The sequence below is a fragment of the Chrysochloris asiatica genome, unplaced genomic scaffold (genome assembly GCF_000296735.1).
Source record: "Chrysochloris asiatica unplaced genomic scaffold, ChrAsi1.0 scaffold00003, whole genome shotgun sequence".
NCBI lineage: Eukaryota > Metazoa > Chordata > Mammalia > Afrosoricida > Chrysochloridae > Chrysochloris > Chrysochloris asiatica.
Window position 1 is genome coordinate 13,052,449 of NW_006408521.1, and position 16,478 is coordinate 13,068,926.

General features: G+C 39.9%; 1 protein-coding gene across 1 annotated transcript in view; it reads left to right on the forward strand.

Moving 5' to 3' along the window:
* LIPK (lipase, family member K) overlaps nucleotides 1-16,478 on the forward strand; it is a 59,228-nt gene that overhangs the window by 8,693 nt on the left and 34,057 nt on the right. Inside the window, exons 2-5 of the mRNA XM_006831122.1 lie at nucleotides 4,622-4,739; nucleotides 8,210-8,408; nucleotides 12,180-12,289; nucleotides 14,366-14,502. Of these exons, the coding sequence (XP_006831185.1) occupies nucleotides 4,622-4,739; nucleotides 8,210-8,408; nucleotides 12,180-12,289; nucleotides 14,366-14,502 (564 nt within the window). The remainder of the gene's footprint in view (nucleotides 1-4,621; nucleotides 4,740-8,209; nucleotides 8,409-12,179; nucleotides 12,290-14,365; nucleotides 14,503-16,478) is intronic.

Sequence of the window (16,478 nt, forward strand, 5' to 3'; positions counted from 1 at the left end):
TGTCATGCTGGGTAAGGTGGAGGGTCAGAGAAAAAGAGGAAGACCCCTAATGAGATGGATCAGCCAGGTGACATCATTGATGGCGTCAAGTGTGGTGGCGGTAGTGAGGTTGGCCCAGGATTGGAGATTGTTTCGTTCTGCTGTGCATGGGGTCGCTACGAGTTGTTTCCGACTCGATGGCATCTGACAACAACAACAATGAGATGTTGGCTCCTGGCCTCCGAGGCCAGCCCGGCCAATTCAAAAGTACATAATTTTTAACTTCGCTTCAAATTCCACAATCTATAAGCCTTCAAACCTTCAAAGTATTCCTATCTCTGTGGGTCCAAATTTGGGAGCTCTGCCCTGGATCTGCTTTGCCTGGTATTTTGTGGCTGACAGCAAATTTCACAGCACCTCTACCCTAGCTGTCATCAAGCCCCCTCCTTCCATCTTCTTTGGATGCTTTCTGCATTGTTCAATAATTTACCCAGAAAATCCTTCAATAATGAAAGTCAAAACTTGAAGTTTTTTCTTCAGTTCCCCCACCTTGAGAAATGTTGAGCATGTTCTTCCTTTTTGGTTTTCTGACTCCAGATCTTTGCACATTTTGTTGTAATATTTGGCTTTATCTTCTCGAGCTGATCTTTGAAAGTTTCTGTTCAGCTCTTTCACAATTGACAGAAACAAGCTAAAAAAAGAAAGAAGAAAACATTAGTTTAAGGTATTATTAATTTATCATTGTTTTAGCTACAATTTAGTTTGATTGTCTAGTGACCAAGTATGCACTTCGTCTCCTGTTTCCTGGCATGGCTTACTAAGTCCAAGATCTGAAAGACCGGTACAAGCTGCTGACTTGAGCTGCCATTTGATGGTGGCCTCCTAAAGAGAAGAAGGCTGTGCATTCATGTTGATTATGTTTTCAGGGAATCCTGGGATCCTTCCTGACTCTTTTCATAGTGCATTTTCTATGATTCTGAGAACTACACCAGTGTACTTCTTTTAGCTTTAGTAAGCTGTCATTGGAGTCCTGGTGTGGTGCTACAGCTTAATGTGCTGGACTGCAAGGTCAGTTTGAAGCACAAGGATGGCGGTTCAAACTCACCAGCTGCTCCTTGGAAACCCTATATAGGGTTGGTATGAGTTGGAACTGACTCTATGGCACTTTGCAACAATAAGCTATCATTAGTTTCTGTAACAAAAAGTATCCTAACTTACACAGCAATTTACACCAGAAGTGAAATGAGGCAGTACTGGACAAAATCCAAAAAAGACAAATCTGAAAAGCATCCACTAGAGATTTCCTTCCAGTGGGATAGTTCAGCTCTAGTATACATTGTTCACTATTCATAGCCTTACCCACACGCACACTTGTACAAGGGGGCTTCAAAAAGGTTGTGGAAAAAAGGATTATAAGAGTGGAATTTTTTCTACAAACATTTTGAAGCCCCCCCATATTAGAATTTTAAGAAAAATGGTGATATCTAAGTTTCTTATTGTTTCTTTATGTCCTCCTCCCAAAGTATTCAGCAAGTATTCCTAACCTTTAGCTACACTGCTGAACTCTGTCTGTGAATATACTTAGATCTCAAATCCAAATAATTTTCTTCCTCCATGATCACACATCTTTTCCTCCCTGGTCTGAGATTGTCTTGACTCTTATTAATCTTTACACTGGCCTTGGAACTACTAGGTTGACAGTTGAAACCCACCAGCCATTCCACAGAAGAAAGATGAGGCTTTCTGCTCCCGTAAAGATTTAGAGCCTCAGAAAACCTATACAGGGTTGCTATATGAGTGGAACAACATCACTCTTTTAGAAGTACAATAAGAATAACAAAAACTAGTACAGCACTTACTTTTTGTGGCAGGCTTAACAGCAAATCTGTAAGGAGATACTATTATTATCTCTGTTGTACAATTGAAGAAATAAAGCAGAGTTCAAATTCTCTAGCTATTTAGTGAAAGAGATGGAATTAATGGAATTAACAATCTATCACCATAGAGCCTTAAGCAAGGCTCTAGGTTGCCCCTAATACATACATACACCTTGTATACCCAACATGGGCAAATGCACACTTTTGTGGCTCAAGTCTTATACTAATAACTAGTGTGTATGCAGAAATGACTAATAAGCACTGAAGCTGTAGAGCACGGAATCTGTCTGTGAATGATTCTAGTCAGGCAAGCTTAGTTCCACCTTGTGCCTAGGTTTAACTGTTCAGATGTGATTTATTTCTCGAATACTTTATGCTTCTCTGACAGCTGAACTGCCATAAGTTGTTGTTAATGCCATAGAGTGGGTTCTGACCCATAGTGACCCTGTATAGGGTTTCCAAGGAGTGACTGGTAAGCTTGAACCACCGACCTTGTAGTCCCCCAGGCAGCCCTCACAGGAACATTCCTGAACATATACCTTAATGGTCACCTGGTTATGATGTCATATCCAGATAGTCCTCCCCTTCCTTGCACCCCCACCCCTGCTCTCTGTGTGTATGTTACTTGTTGTTGTTAAGCTCTGCCATCATTGTGAGAAGAGATTCCTTTGTTTTCTGTGCCATATAAAAGGTCACCACATGGAGATGTTGTTGCTGCTGTCAGGTACCTTCCAGTCTACTCTGACTCATAGTGACCTTATTCACAACAGAACGAAATACTGCCTGGTCCTGCATCATCCTCATGTTTGTTATGTGTGAACCCATTGCTGTTGCCACTGTGACAACTCATCTCTTTGGGGAATCTTGTTTTTTATGGATCTTCCACTTTACCAGGCATAACGTTCTTCTCCAGGAAATGGTCCATCCTGATAACATGTCTGAAGTACAAGAGAAGAAAATCTCCCCATCCTTGCTTCCAAGGAGTATTCTGGCTGTACTTCTTCCAAAACAGATTTATGTGTTCTTCTAGCAGTCCCTGGTACTTTCTTCTCTAACACCATAGCAAAAACGCACCAGTTTCTCTACAGTTTTCATTACTCACTGTCCAACTTTCATATGTATATGAGGCTACTGAAAAAACCAGGGTTTGGGTCAGGAGTATGTTAGTCCTCAAACTGATATCTTTGTTCTTGAACACTTAAAGAGGGGCTTGTGCAGCAAATTTGCCTAATGCAATATGTCATTTGATTTCTTGAATGCTGCTTCCATGAATGTTGCTAGTGGATCCAAGCAAAATGAAGCTTTGACAACTTCAATCCTTTCTTGATGTATCATGATGTTTTTTATTGGTCCAGTGGTGAGGATTTTTGTTTTCTTGATATTGAAGTGCAACCAATATTGAAGGGTATGGTCTTTGATCTTCTTCAATAAGTACTTTAAGTCCTCTTTGCTTTCAGCAAGCAAAGTAGTATCATCTACATATTGGAGATTGGAGTTTTCCTCCAATCCGGATGCTACATTCTTCTTCAAATAGTCCAGCTTCTTTGGTTATTTGCTCAGTGTACAGATTGACTAAGTATGGTAAAAGAATCCTTTCTTTCATCCTGGCACACACCTCTTCTGACTTTAAACCATTCAATTTCACCTTGTTCTGTTGAAATGACTGCCTCTTGATCTGTGTACAGGTTTCTCGTGAGCACAATGAAATGTTCTGGAATACCTATTCTTCACAATGTAATTCATAGCGTGTCATGATCTATATAATCAAAAGCATAGTCATAAGTAAACTTGCTGGTATTCTCTGCTTTCAGCCAAGATCCATCTGATGTCAGCAATGATATCCCTAGTTCCACATCCTCTTCTGAATCCATAAGATTGATGGTTCAACCCCACCAATCACTCCTTGGAAACTATATCCGTCACTATGATTAGGAATCCACTTGAGAGCATTTAACAGCAACAACAGTAATGTCCATATATGTTTAAAGATGGGTTCTCTTTCCTCTTCTACAACACTAGTGTTCCTCTTCTTTGTTTATTTGTGATGGAGTATGTTCTGCTTACCCCTCTGGGTTAATAGTCCAATCCTTTTGCACCCTTCTCTCTGACAGGGAGGATGACTTAGAAGGACTAGATCAACAAGCTTCCTTGACCTTTGATTTTTCAATTCAGTTGAAATCTTCAGCAAGGGATTGGCCAGTGGGGAGGGGAACTAGGTCAAGCTATTTACTGCCATGCTTCCCTCCAGCTGAGGCCAGTTTAAAGGGCGGAATCCCTACAATGAATACAATCACTCCTTTTAATGGGGCCCTCTCAACTTGACCTTCTCCTTCTTACTCTGGTAACTGGTTCCTCCTATCTCCCTTTAGGTTAAAAGTTGACAGTAGTTCCCTAACGAAAGGGCACTGCTTCAACCCTTACAGTTTCTCTCATTAAATGAATAGAATATTTTTGTCAAACATTTTGAGATTGAACCAGGACAAGTAATAATAAATACCAGGCCAACAGGCATCAACCAGGGACTGTCGTGAGCAAACCAGAATGTTTGGTTGCCCCACCCTGCTTTACTCATGTCTTTGTATACAGTCCCTTCTAGAAACCCTCCTCAGATGACTATAATTTGTTTTTTTCTGTGTGCTGTTCCAATATATAAACAGATGAGTAGTATGTTGCAACTTCAAGTTCTATACATTGCATTGCATATGTAAAAATTAAGGGATTACAAGATTTAGGGGTACAAGTATATTTTTCTTTCCTCTTTTCAGAGTCAGATTATTTCCTACTGGGGCTACCCTTGTGAAAAGTATGATGTCGTGACTAAAGATGGTTACATCCTTGGAATCTACAGAATCCCTCATGGAAGACAATGCCCAAGTGGAACAGGTAGGATTGATTTAGGCATGAAAGGAGGAATGCCTAAAGCAGAGATGTCTGTCTGTCCTGGTGGCAGCAGGCCAGCTTTTGTTGTGAAATGGGTGTTTTTGTGCTTTTCTCACTTTTATTCTTTGGAGGGCTGATTCAGATGGGTTAATTATTTACAGAGAAAATACAGATTTTTCAGAAAAAGAGGACAATGTAAAGGTATTACTGATTTCTTAGAACCAATTTTTTCAGAATAACTCCATGACCTTTGCAAATATTTATGAGGACTTTGTTTTTCCAAACTTTTGTAATTTCTGACAGATAGAAACTAACATTCCAGGGATGGAAAGTTGTCTTCATGATTTCTATAATGAGAAGCTTCCTGAGGGCCCAGATCAGAGAGAGACTACACACTCTGACTGCCATTTGGCAGTATTTAAATTTGGCAGAGTTGTAACATCTCTTTTTTCTTTTTTCTCAAAATGTGGATAAGTGGACACAGACTCCTTTTCCCTCCTTGATTTCAGATAGCTGAGGGCTTCCTAAGAGTCAATCTAGCTCCCGGGATCTAGTCTCAGGAAGCCCTTCTAGCCCCACAAGTGACTTGAGGAAGAGTCCTCAGAACTAAACAACAACAAAAAGACAACAGCCATCAGAAACCGCTATAACATGGAGGAATGGCCTTGTCACTTCCTCTCCTTTCTGTTTTCTATTCCATTCCCCTACTTCCTTTTTTTTCTTCTTCTAAGTCAAAGGAGCTCTGGTGGCTCTGTGAGTTAGTCATTGGGCTGCTAACCACAAAGTTGGAAATTCAAACTCACCAGCTGTTCTGTAGAAATAGACAAGGCTGTCTACTCCTGTAAAGATTTACAGTTTCAGAAACCCTACATAGGACAGCTTTGAGTCAGAATCAACTTGATGTCATTGGGTTTGGTGTTGATGTTGCCAAACTGAAAAGAGGGCTTGCCGCCTGTCACTGTAGTCAATCACAGAGACAGGAAGAGATCCAAGCCAAGCTTTATTAACAGAAAATCAGCAGTGTGGAAGATGGGAGAATAATTTCTCAAGACCATCCTGTCCATATGAAGAACAGGCACATTATATAGGGTAAGTTACATTTGGATGTACAATTAATCTATCTTAGCATCAAGTAGAAGACCATAGAAGAGTTGATGCTTTTGAGTTATGGTGTTGGAGGAGAATATTGGAAGTGCCATGGACTGCCAAAAGAACCAACCGATCTGTGTTGGAAGAAGTGCAGCCAGAGTGCTTCTTGGAGGCCAGGAGGACCAAACTTTGTCTCTCATACTTTGGACATATTGTTAGGAGGGACCAGTCTCTGGAGAAGGATATCATGTTTGGTAAGGTGGCAGGTCAGAGAAAAAGAGGAAGACCCCCAGTGAGATGGATTGGGCAAGCGGCAACATCAATGGGCTCAAGCGTGGCAACAATTGCGAGGTTGGCCCAGGATCGGGCAGTGTTTCGTTCTGTTGTGATTAGGGTTGCTATGCACAACAGTCGATACCAACTCATTAGCAGCCAACAACAACAACAACAACAACAACAACAAGCATCAAGATTGCATTCTTTCCGAAAAGGAAACACTAAATCAATAAACTTCCTCAAACATTTTACCTTTAGGGTCTCAGCTGTTTAATTCCTGAGATACCTAACTGGGTGGGTTTAAGCACATCTTACTCTCCTTGTCCTGTTCTCCTTCTAGGACCAAAAGGTCATCTTAGCGAATTTTATAAACTTCCTCATTTGCAGTGTCCTCATTTGAGACTTAATGACTAAACCGACTCCATTTTAAGTCAGTAGATTCACGTGATCATTGGTGGGTTCTTAATCAGATTGTTCTAATTCTAGATTGGGAATATGATTTTTATATTATATTAGCAATGTTACAAGGTGGTGCTGGAAGATAGGCACTGGACTGTTGTAAGGTTGATGATTTAAACCCACCAGTTGCTCCACAAGAGAACAATACGATTTTCGATTCCCATAAATGATCACAGCTTCAGCAGTACTAAACAGACTTTCTATGAGTTGGCATTGACTCAATAGCAGTGAGTTTATAAGCAATATTATATTTTGTCAAATTCCACTCACAACCTTGTATTTTACTTGCTAACACTGCAAATTAAGTGAAACTGTGTGTCAAATCTATCATGTTGATGGTAAGTGCTGTCGAGTCGGTTCTGACTCATAGTGACCCTGCATAGTGTTTCTGAGAGCTGCTGGTGGGTTTGAACAGCTGACCTTGCAGTTAGCAGTCCAGTGCTGATTCTAGAATGCTATACCAGGACTCCAAAATCTAGTATTTAATAAAAATTCAATAAATAATATTTTTATTGTTGGTTTTGTTGTTTTATGAAATTGAAACTTTATTATTAAAAGTTTTGCACTGAGGTGTTTTTTAAGATGAAAAATGTTATTAATAGAAATGGAAATAACCTTTTATAGGGTCACTATTAGTTGAACAGTTCTGACAACATACAGCAACAAGGAAGTTAGCACAGTGGCTGTGAAGGATAGGCACTGAGCCCGCCAACTGCTCCGTGGGAGAAAGATGAGGCTCTCTATTCCTGCAAAGATTTACAGTCTTGGAAACCCTTTATAGGGTTGCTGTGAATTATTATCCTACAATGTCTTTTAGGCATTTTGATTCACATTTAATTCTTAGGATTACACTATGTGATAACCTCTGTGATATTCTCTTTACATAGATACATTAACCAAGGGACAATGTGTTTAGTATGTAACAGAATCATGAATGAACCAGGACAATCTTATTCCAGCACTTAAATAACTTACAAATGGAAAAATATGATATAGTGAAGATAACTAGCTTTCCCAAGTAGTTCAGAAGGAATGAGAACCCAGGTTTGCCTGGCACCAAATGTCATCTCTAAACCCTTCTTCAGTACTTCAGGAAGTCAGGAAAGAGACTAGCTATAGACACAGAAGAAGTTAACAGAGTCCTAGTGGGGCACTGTAAGGAAGGCACTGGACTGCTGACCACAAGATCTGTAGTTTAAACCCACCAGCCATCCTTGGATATCCTATGCAGGGTTGCTATGAGTTGAACCAACTTGACTACACACAGCAACAACAACAAGGAAGTTAGCATGCTGACTCTGTAGCACAAGCACTGAGTTCACCAGTTGCTCCTAAGGAGAAAGATGAGATTTTCTGTCCCATAAAGATTTACAGCTCCTAGCATAGTGGTTATGAATTGGGCTACGAATCTTAAGGTCAGTGGTTCGAAACTACCAGCCACTCCATGAGAGAAAGATGAGGCTTTCTACTCCCGTAAAGATTTACACCCTCGGAAACCCTGTACAGGGTCGCTGTGGGTTGGAACCAACTCGACTGCACTTAACAACAACAACAAAAACCCTATACAGGGTTACTATGAGTAGGAACTGACTCGACAGCAATTAACAAGGAAGTTAAGAAATGAAATTCTTGTTGCCTGTGTTTTTCAGCTCCAAAGTCTGTTGTGTATTTGCAGCATGGCTTAGTTACATCTGCCAGTAACTGGATTTGCAACCTGCCCAACAACAGCTTGGCCTTTCTTCTGGCAGATCATGGTTATGACGTGTGGATGGGGAACAGCCGGGGAAATACCTGGTCCAGAAAACACTTGAAATTGTCACCCAAATCAACAGAGTATTGGGCGTTCAGGTAAGGGGATGTCTACTAATGAATAAAGTGTGTATCGTGTTCATATATATGTGTGAAAACTCTGATTTTTCTGCCCAAATGTAACTAATGGGATCCAGGAGATAGAAACAAAGGAAGCACTTTTCTATCGAGGCCTTCTTCACGGACTCTGAGAAATACCGTAATACATTTATTATTATATTGTGATTTGCTTTCAAACCCTTGCTTATGTGTATGTGTGTGTGTGTATTGTTTAGAAGAAAAAAGCCTCCAATTTCTCATATATTTTATAGAGACCTCTTTATTACATCCTAAACAGAACAAAGAAAAGACAACGACAAATCGTATGGATGAGTGAGATCATCGGCAGGAGGTCATAATGGTATCTAAAAGATTCATGACCATGTGGCTAATTAATAGGTGATAGAAAGCAAAGAAATTCATCCCAAAGCCAGTATTGGAGGCACATCAGTTGATGACCGTCGCAGGTGGAACTACAGAATTTTGGAAGGACCGTGATTGGGATGCAGCCACAATTGCAGATTAGAAAAGTTGACAGGTTTGGTTATAGGGCCCTTTTGATCACATGGCTGGCTACTTGATGGTCAGGTTCTGATTCATGAGGATGTGACCCTGGTATCTAAGTCCCCTGAGGGCAAGACTGCCCTTCCCTGGGCTGGCTTGTTGTTGTTAAGTGTCATTGAGTGGGTTCCAATTCATAATGACCCTGTATAGGGTTTCTAAGGAGCTGCTAGTGGATTTGAACTGCCAACCTTGTGGTTCGCAGTCTGATGCTGATCCTGCAGTACCACACAGGGGACTTAAAGTCTACTTTCAAACACACTCTTCCTGAGACCAAGCTTTCACTTGGCTGGTTAGTGGTCAGAAAGAATAATTCCAGGATGATCATCATTTTCTCATCATGAACCTTGTAGAAAAATTGTGTGAGACCCTTCCTAAAGATTAAAAAATGAAACAGAGCTGCGGAAATATGGGGGGAAAAAAACAATTGTGTTCTGGTTGAAAATCCTGAGACCTAGACATTTATGATATGCCAGAAATGGAGATGATGTTTTCTGTGTTTGGAGATGACATGCAAATATCTATTCACTCAGTAGTGAAGGACCACCACCACACAACCAGGCTGACTGTGCTGAAACGATACCCCAGAATCAGGTACTGGGAAAAATACAGGAGAAAGCCTAATCTCAAATAGGCTAAGGAGCAGAGACTTGCCAGCAGCGCCTTTGCTTCAGAAGCAAGTCCTGCTTGGTCAGGGTAACCCCAAGCACTTGCATAGGCGCTAAGAAGGTCACTGAAGCCATGTATTCCTTGGTCTTGTTGTTGTTGTTATGTGCCATGGAGTCGGTTCCGACCCATAGCGACCCTGTATAGGGTTTCCGAGGCTGTAAATTTTTACGGGAGCAAAAAACCTCATCTTTCTCCCGCGGAACAGCTGGTAGTTTTGAACTGCTGACCTTGCAGTTTGCAGCCCGATTCATAAACACTACGCTACCCAATCTCTACCTTATTCCTTGAAGTCATTTGGCATTCCCTATGATCAAGAGCCAATGATACTGAAGGAAGTAGTCCAAGGTGCATTGAAGGAATTGGCAAAGAACAAGACTCCAGGAATTAATGGAATCAAAATGGAAATCTTTCAAGAAAGTGAGGCGGCCCTGGAAGCACTCACTCATCTATGCCAAGAAAAGGAAGACAACTATCTGGCCAACTGATTGGAAGAGAGCCATATTTGTGCCCATTGCAAAGAGAGGTGACCCAATACAGAAATGATCAAACCATGTCTTTGATATCCCATGTGAGTAAAGCTTTACTAATACAGAAACAGCTGCAAGCATACATTGACAGAGAACTTCTAGAGTTCAAGCTGGATTCAGAAGAGGACGTGGAATGAAGGATATCATTGCTAATGTCCAATGGATCCTGGCTGAAAACAGAGAATAACAGAAACATGTTTCCCTGTGCTTTATAGACTACCCAAAGGCTTTCAATTGTGTGGATCATGACAAGCTATGGACAATATTGTGAAGTATGAATATTCCTGAACACTTAATTGTGCTCATGAGGAATCTGTATACGGACAAAGAGGCAGTTGTTTGAATAGAACATGGGAACAATGCATGGTTTAAAATTAAGAAAGGTGTGTGACAGGGTTGTATTCTTTCATCATACTTATGCAACCTGTATGCTGAGTAAATAATCCAATAAACTGGGTTCTATGAAGAAAAACGTGGCATCAGGATTGGAGGAAGCCTCATTAACAACCTGCAATATGCAGATGATACAACCTTGCTTACTGGAAGTGAAGAAAACTTAAAATATTTACTGATGAAGATCAAAGAGCAAAGCCTTCAGTATGAATTGCATCTCAATGCAAAGAAAACAAAAATCCTCACCACTGGACCAATAAACAACAATCTTATCAACGGAGAAAAGATTGAAGTTGTCAAGGACTTCATTCTTCTTGGATCAACTATAAACACTCATGGAAGCAGCAGTCAAGAAATCAAACAATGTATTGCATTAGGCAAATCTGCTGCACAAGACGTTTTGTAAAGTGTGGAACAGCAAAGATGTCACCTTGAGGACTAAGGTGCGCTGACCCAAGCCATGGTATTTTCAATAACCTCATATGCATGTGAATGCTGAACAGTGAATAAGGAAAACCATAGAAGAATTGATGCTTTTGAGTTATGGAATTGGAGGAGAATGTTGAAAGTGCCATGGCCTGCCATGTGCAACCAGAGTGCTTCTTGGTGGCCAGGATGTCCAAACTTCATCTCTCATACTTTGAACATATTGTCAAGAGGGACCAGTCTCTGGAGAATGATATCATGTTTGGTAAGGTGGAAGGTCAGAGAAAAAGAGGAAGATCCCCAGCGAGATGGATTGACAAAGCAGCAGCATCAATGGACTCAAGCGTGGTAACAATTGTGAGGTTAGCCCAGGACCGGGTAGTGTTTCGTTCTGTTGTGCATAAGGTCGCTATGGGTCAGTACTTACTCTCAATGGCAACTATCAACAACAACAACAACAACAATTCCACACTTTAAAGAAGGCTTCCACATTCAGTGCAGTTGTGTGACTGCACTATTTCAGGGGGGATGATGACTTCCTAGAGCAGTGTTTCCCAAACTCCTTGCAGAATATGAAATGCCTGATAATAACAAATGTGCCGATTATCAGGTGTCTTTCCTGGATTGTGAGTTATGAATCTGTTCGCTTTATTCTCTTTTTTAATATATGGGGAGTTTGGTAAAATTTCTATAGAAATAAGTGACATATCACTAAATTTACAGGAAAAGTACCTTTAGGTCTTTGGAAATCTTTTATTTCTGATTCTAGTTTCTTTAAAATCTCTTTTAAGCAAGGTGACATCCTCATAGAGTGTCAGTATGTACAGACTCATACTATTGGATACTTAGACTCTAATTTTACATTTAGTTAAAAGCTAAACATCTATATCTATGAAGTTTCTATGAATGTATTTGTAAACTGCATTCCTAACAAGGAGATAAAGTCCCTGGGTAACACAAATGGTTTGGCATTGAACTACTAGCCAAAAGATTCGTGGTTCAAACCCAGTCAGAGGTGCCTTGGAAGAAAGCTTTGGCAATCTACTTTTGGAAGATCACAGCCTTGAAAATCCTTTGGAGTACAGTTCTACTCTGTTATACACGAAACCACTATGCGTTGGAATCTACTCAATGCAATGGTGTGATTTGAACAATGGCATGTTTTTGGAATTTGTTGTTTTCTTCTTATTGGCAGCTTTGATGAGATGGCTAAATATGATCTTCCAGCCACACTCAATTTCATCACAGAGAAAACTGGACAGGAGCAACTCTTCTATGTGGGTCACTCCCAAGGCACTACCATAGGTGCGTTTGGGGCAAGGGGCAGGGTTTCTTCTTTGTGCAATCTTTATTTTGGGCACCAACAGGAAGTCAATGCCATTGGCTAGTTTCTGAAGAGTAAAAACAAAATTGGCAGTAAGAATTTCCCCACACCTCCCTCCTGCATCAAAAATTTGGAGGTTGATAGGTAAGTCTGAAGCACATAAAATAATTCACTTACTAATTTGCATACACAACAAACATTTGCAAGCATGTGGGCTATATTCTAGGAAGCAGAAATAGAACACAATCCCAGTCCTACCTTACAGGGCTTGCAACCTAGTGAGAAATACCAAACAGAAAGGAGAGAATCATCACCATGTTCAGTGAAGAGATGCTACAATCAGTGTGACTTTTAGTTGCCCTGGTAACACTGGGGTAGGCAAGATGTGGGTGGGGCATATTGGCTGTGCCATGAAGCACCTTACTCCCCTCACTGCTCTCTCTTGGCCTAGAGGTCCCCCCTACAATACCAACAGCATTTCTGCCAGGCTCTTTCCTGCATCTTTGTCTTAATCAGGTTTCTGGTATAAAATAGGTGCTTATACGAGTATTCCTATACTATTCTAGGCATGCCACATGCATTTTGTCACTGGAAATCATAATCATATGAGATCATTAACAACCTTATTTTACAAGTGGCTGAATTTAGGAAACTTTTCTAATGGTCATAATTCCAAGTCCTGGTATGGTGCTGTAGGATAAGCACTTGACTCCAAGGTCAGTTTGAGCTTCAAGATCAACTGTTAAAACTCACCAGCTGCTCCTTGGAAACCCTATACAGGTCACTATGAGTAGGAACTGACTCAACAGCACATAATAACAACAAATATACAAATAAAAATAAATATAAATATACATGGTGGCAGTGGTGGTTATATGCCATGAAATTGGTTCCACCTCAGCAACCCTGTATAGTGTTTCTGAGGCTGTAAATGCTTATGGGAGCAGAAAGCCTCGTCTTTCTCCCTTGGAACTGCTGGTAGTTTTGAATCTCTGACCTTGAGATTATTAGTCCAATTCGTAACCACTACACTACCAGAGCTCCATAGATAGATAGATATAAGATAGATATTAATATACAGTCCTGGTGTGGTGCTGTAGGATAAGCACTGGACCACAGGATGGTTTGAATCACAATCAGATTATGTATATAGATGTAACAAAATCTATATACATTTAAATATATAGACTGAACAAACATACAATGGAGATGCATTGATAAGTACTAGTAATTATAATGTAAATGTTGGTAACAAAGAGGAAGGATCAGTAGTTGGAAGATATAGCCTTGGTGATAGAAATGATGCTGGAAATCATACAATAGAATTTTGTAAGACCAACAACACCTTATGCATTACAAATACATAAACTGTAACCGCACATGTGAACTTCACCAAATGAAACATATATATTTATTTAATTGTCACAGGAATCCTATAAGGATTCTATTATCCAGACTTAAGGATTGAGAAAATTAAGATCATAGGGAGGAGATAGCTTGCTCAAGTTTTCATACAACTTGTCGGCAAGAAGGTGAGGTTACAGCTCAGGTTTGCCTGATGTCAAAATCTGTCATCGGCCTAGACTGTTCACTAGAGTTTATCAAGTGAATGTTTGAATCCTCTACACAATACTCTCTACAGGTAGAACTACACTCAGGGATAGAAGACCCATTTGTTATCCTGAATGAATCAACGCCATCCTTAGAAAATCTAGAAAACCTTTTCCTGCCAGTGGTACCTACCATTTGTTTTTATTTTTACTTTGGTTATTTTTTGAGTTGTTTCTTTAGTTTTTAATTGGGCTACTTTTACTACTTTTAAAAAGTTTTTATTGTGAATTGAGTGATAGTTTACATAGGAGAACATCAGTTTTAAACCAGCATTTCATTGCAATGATTACAATCTCATCTGTGCATCATCATTCAACAGTATTTGCTTCAATTCCCTCTGGTTTATTTTGTGGTGGTGGTGGTGGTGGTGGTGGTAATTTTACTACCTTTTAAAATAGATGAAGATATATTTTAACTGTATGAACTAATATCTTCTTCTATTTCAGGTTTCATAGCATTCTCTACAAATCCAGAGCTTGCTAAGAAGATCAAGGTATTTTTTGCTTTGGCTCCAGTCGTGACAGTGAAATATAACCAAAGTCCAATTAAAAAACTTAGAACTCTTCCTAGGGAAGCAATCAAGGTATGTGATATCTCATGTTTAGACATGTAATTAAAAGGAGCTCTATTTCCATTGCTTTCTAGAGCAGACAACCTGAGACAAATGACACTTTACAAATTTCTGGGAATTTAATAGAATCTCAAGATTTACTGATGATATTACTGCTTTATTGTTGATATTACTAAGGGATCTAACTAGATTGTCATTTTATCTAATGACAGAAGATTTGCTCCCATGCAATCTCTCTACAGAAGCTAAGGCTAGACTTGGTTTGATTGGAGAATTTATCTTTGTTGTTGTTGTTGTGTGCTATAGAGTGGGTTCCAACTCATAGCGACCCTGTATAGGATCTCTAAGGAGCAAGTGGTGGGTTTGAACTGCCAACCTGTTGTTAGCAGTCCAGTGCTTATTATACAGAGTGAAATTTATCTGGCACCCTTAATTGCTCAGGGGGTTACTCAAAGGTTTGGTTTGTATAGTGTAGTACCTGAGATCAAGAGTCATGGTGTGGTGATGTAGGATAAGCACTTGATTCAGACTCACCAGCCACTCTTCAGAAACCCTATGTAGGGTCACTATGACGTGGAACTGACTCCATGGCATTTAACAACAACAACTGCTGAGATCATAGCAAGGAATCAGATGATTGGCATGGAATTGAATCCTGGTTCTATGATTTACTAGTTGGATAAATTTGGGCAAGATCTTAAACTATGAAACATTATCTTCGTCTATAAATGAAAAAATAATAATCCCTACATCTGAGGTTTACTGTGAAGATTGCATGAGTTAATGCATGTACATCCTTAGAAGCAGGCCTTGAACACTGTTGTTGTTGCTAAGTTTAGCCGAATTAGTTCTGACTCATAGTGACCCTTTATAGGGTTTCCAAGGAGCAGCCAGTGGGTTTGAACCACTGACCTTGCAGTTAGCAGTCCAGTACTGATGCTATAGTATCACACCAGGAGTCCTTGACTGGACTTATAAGCCTTTAATAATTATCAGCTAAGGACTCCTAGATTTTTAAATATTAATTACTACTGGTTTGTAATTAACTCGATGTCATTTAACAAAAACAACAACATTGTTATTCCCCACCACTCGTCTGCCAGTTTGTTGCACTGTAGTGACTTATGTGCTCTTGTGATGCTGGAAGCAATGCCATTACTAGTATTTTAAATACCAGCAAGGTCACCCATCGTGGAGAAGTTTTAGCAGAGCTTTCAGACTAACACAAACAAGGAAGAAGGAGATGCAGACACCATCTAAAAGGTTACCCTCTGAAAACTTTATGAATAACAACAGCAAAACATTGCTGAACACCTCAGGTTAGAATGCACTCTAAATACAATTGGGATTGAGCTACCCCATCACAGTAGATTTGACCTCAATGATATAGATGGAATAAAGCTTTCAGGAACTTCATTTTCTGATGGGGCTCAACTGATAATGAGAAGAAATGGTTGAAAGCATCCAATATGGAATGCATGAACTATGAATCTAGGAAAATTGGGAGTTATCAAAAATGAAACAGAATGCATGCACAAGCATTGGTGAGCTAAAACAGATAATAAAACATTTTGAATCAGATAATCATATAGTTTACTCTGAATGGAATTGGCTGCTGTCGAGTCAGTACACACTCATCGTGACCTTATGCACAACAAAACACTGCCCAGTCTTGTACCAATCTCATAATCATTGCTACGCTTGAGCCCATTGCTGCTGCAGCTGTGCCAATCCATTTTATTAGGGGTCTTGCTCTTTTTTGCTGACCTCCAGTTTACCACACATGATATGCTTCTCCAAAGAATGGGTCCTCCTGATAGTATGTCTGAAGAATGAGAGATGAAGTCTGGCCATTCTGGTTTCTAAGAAGCATTCTGGCTGTACTTCTTCTAACACAGAATTGTTTATTCTTTTCATGGTCCAGGGTACTTCTAATATTTTTCTCCAAGTCCATAGCTCAAACGCATCAATTATTCTATGGTCTTTTT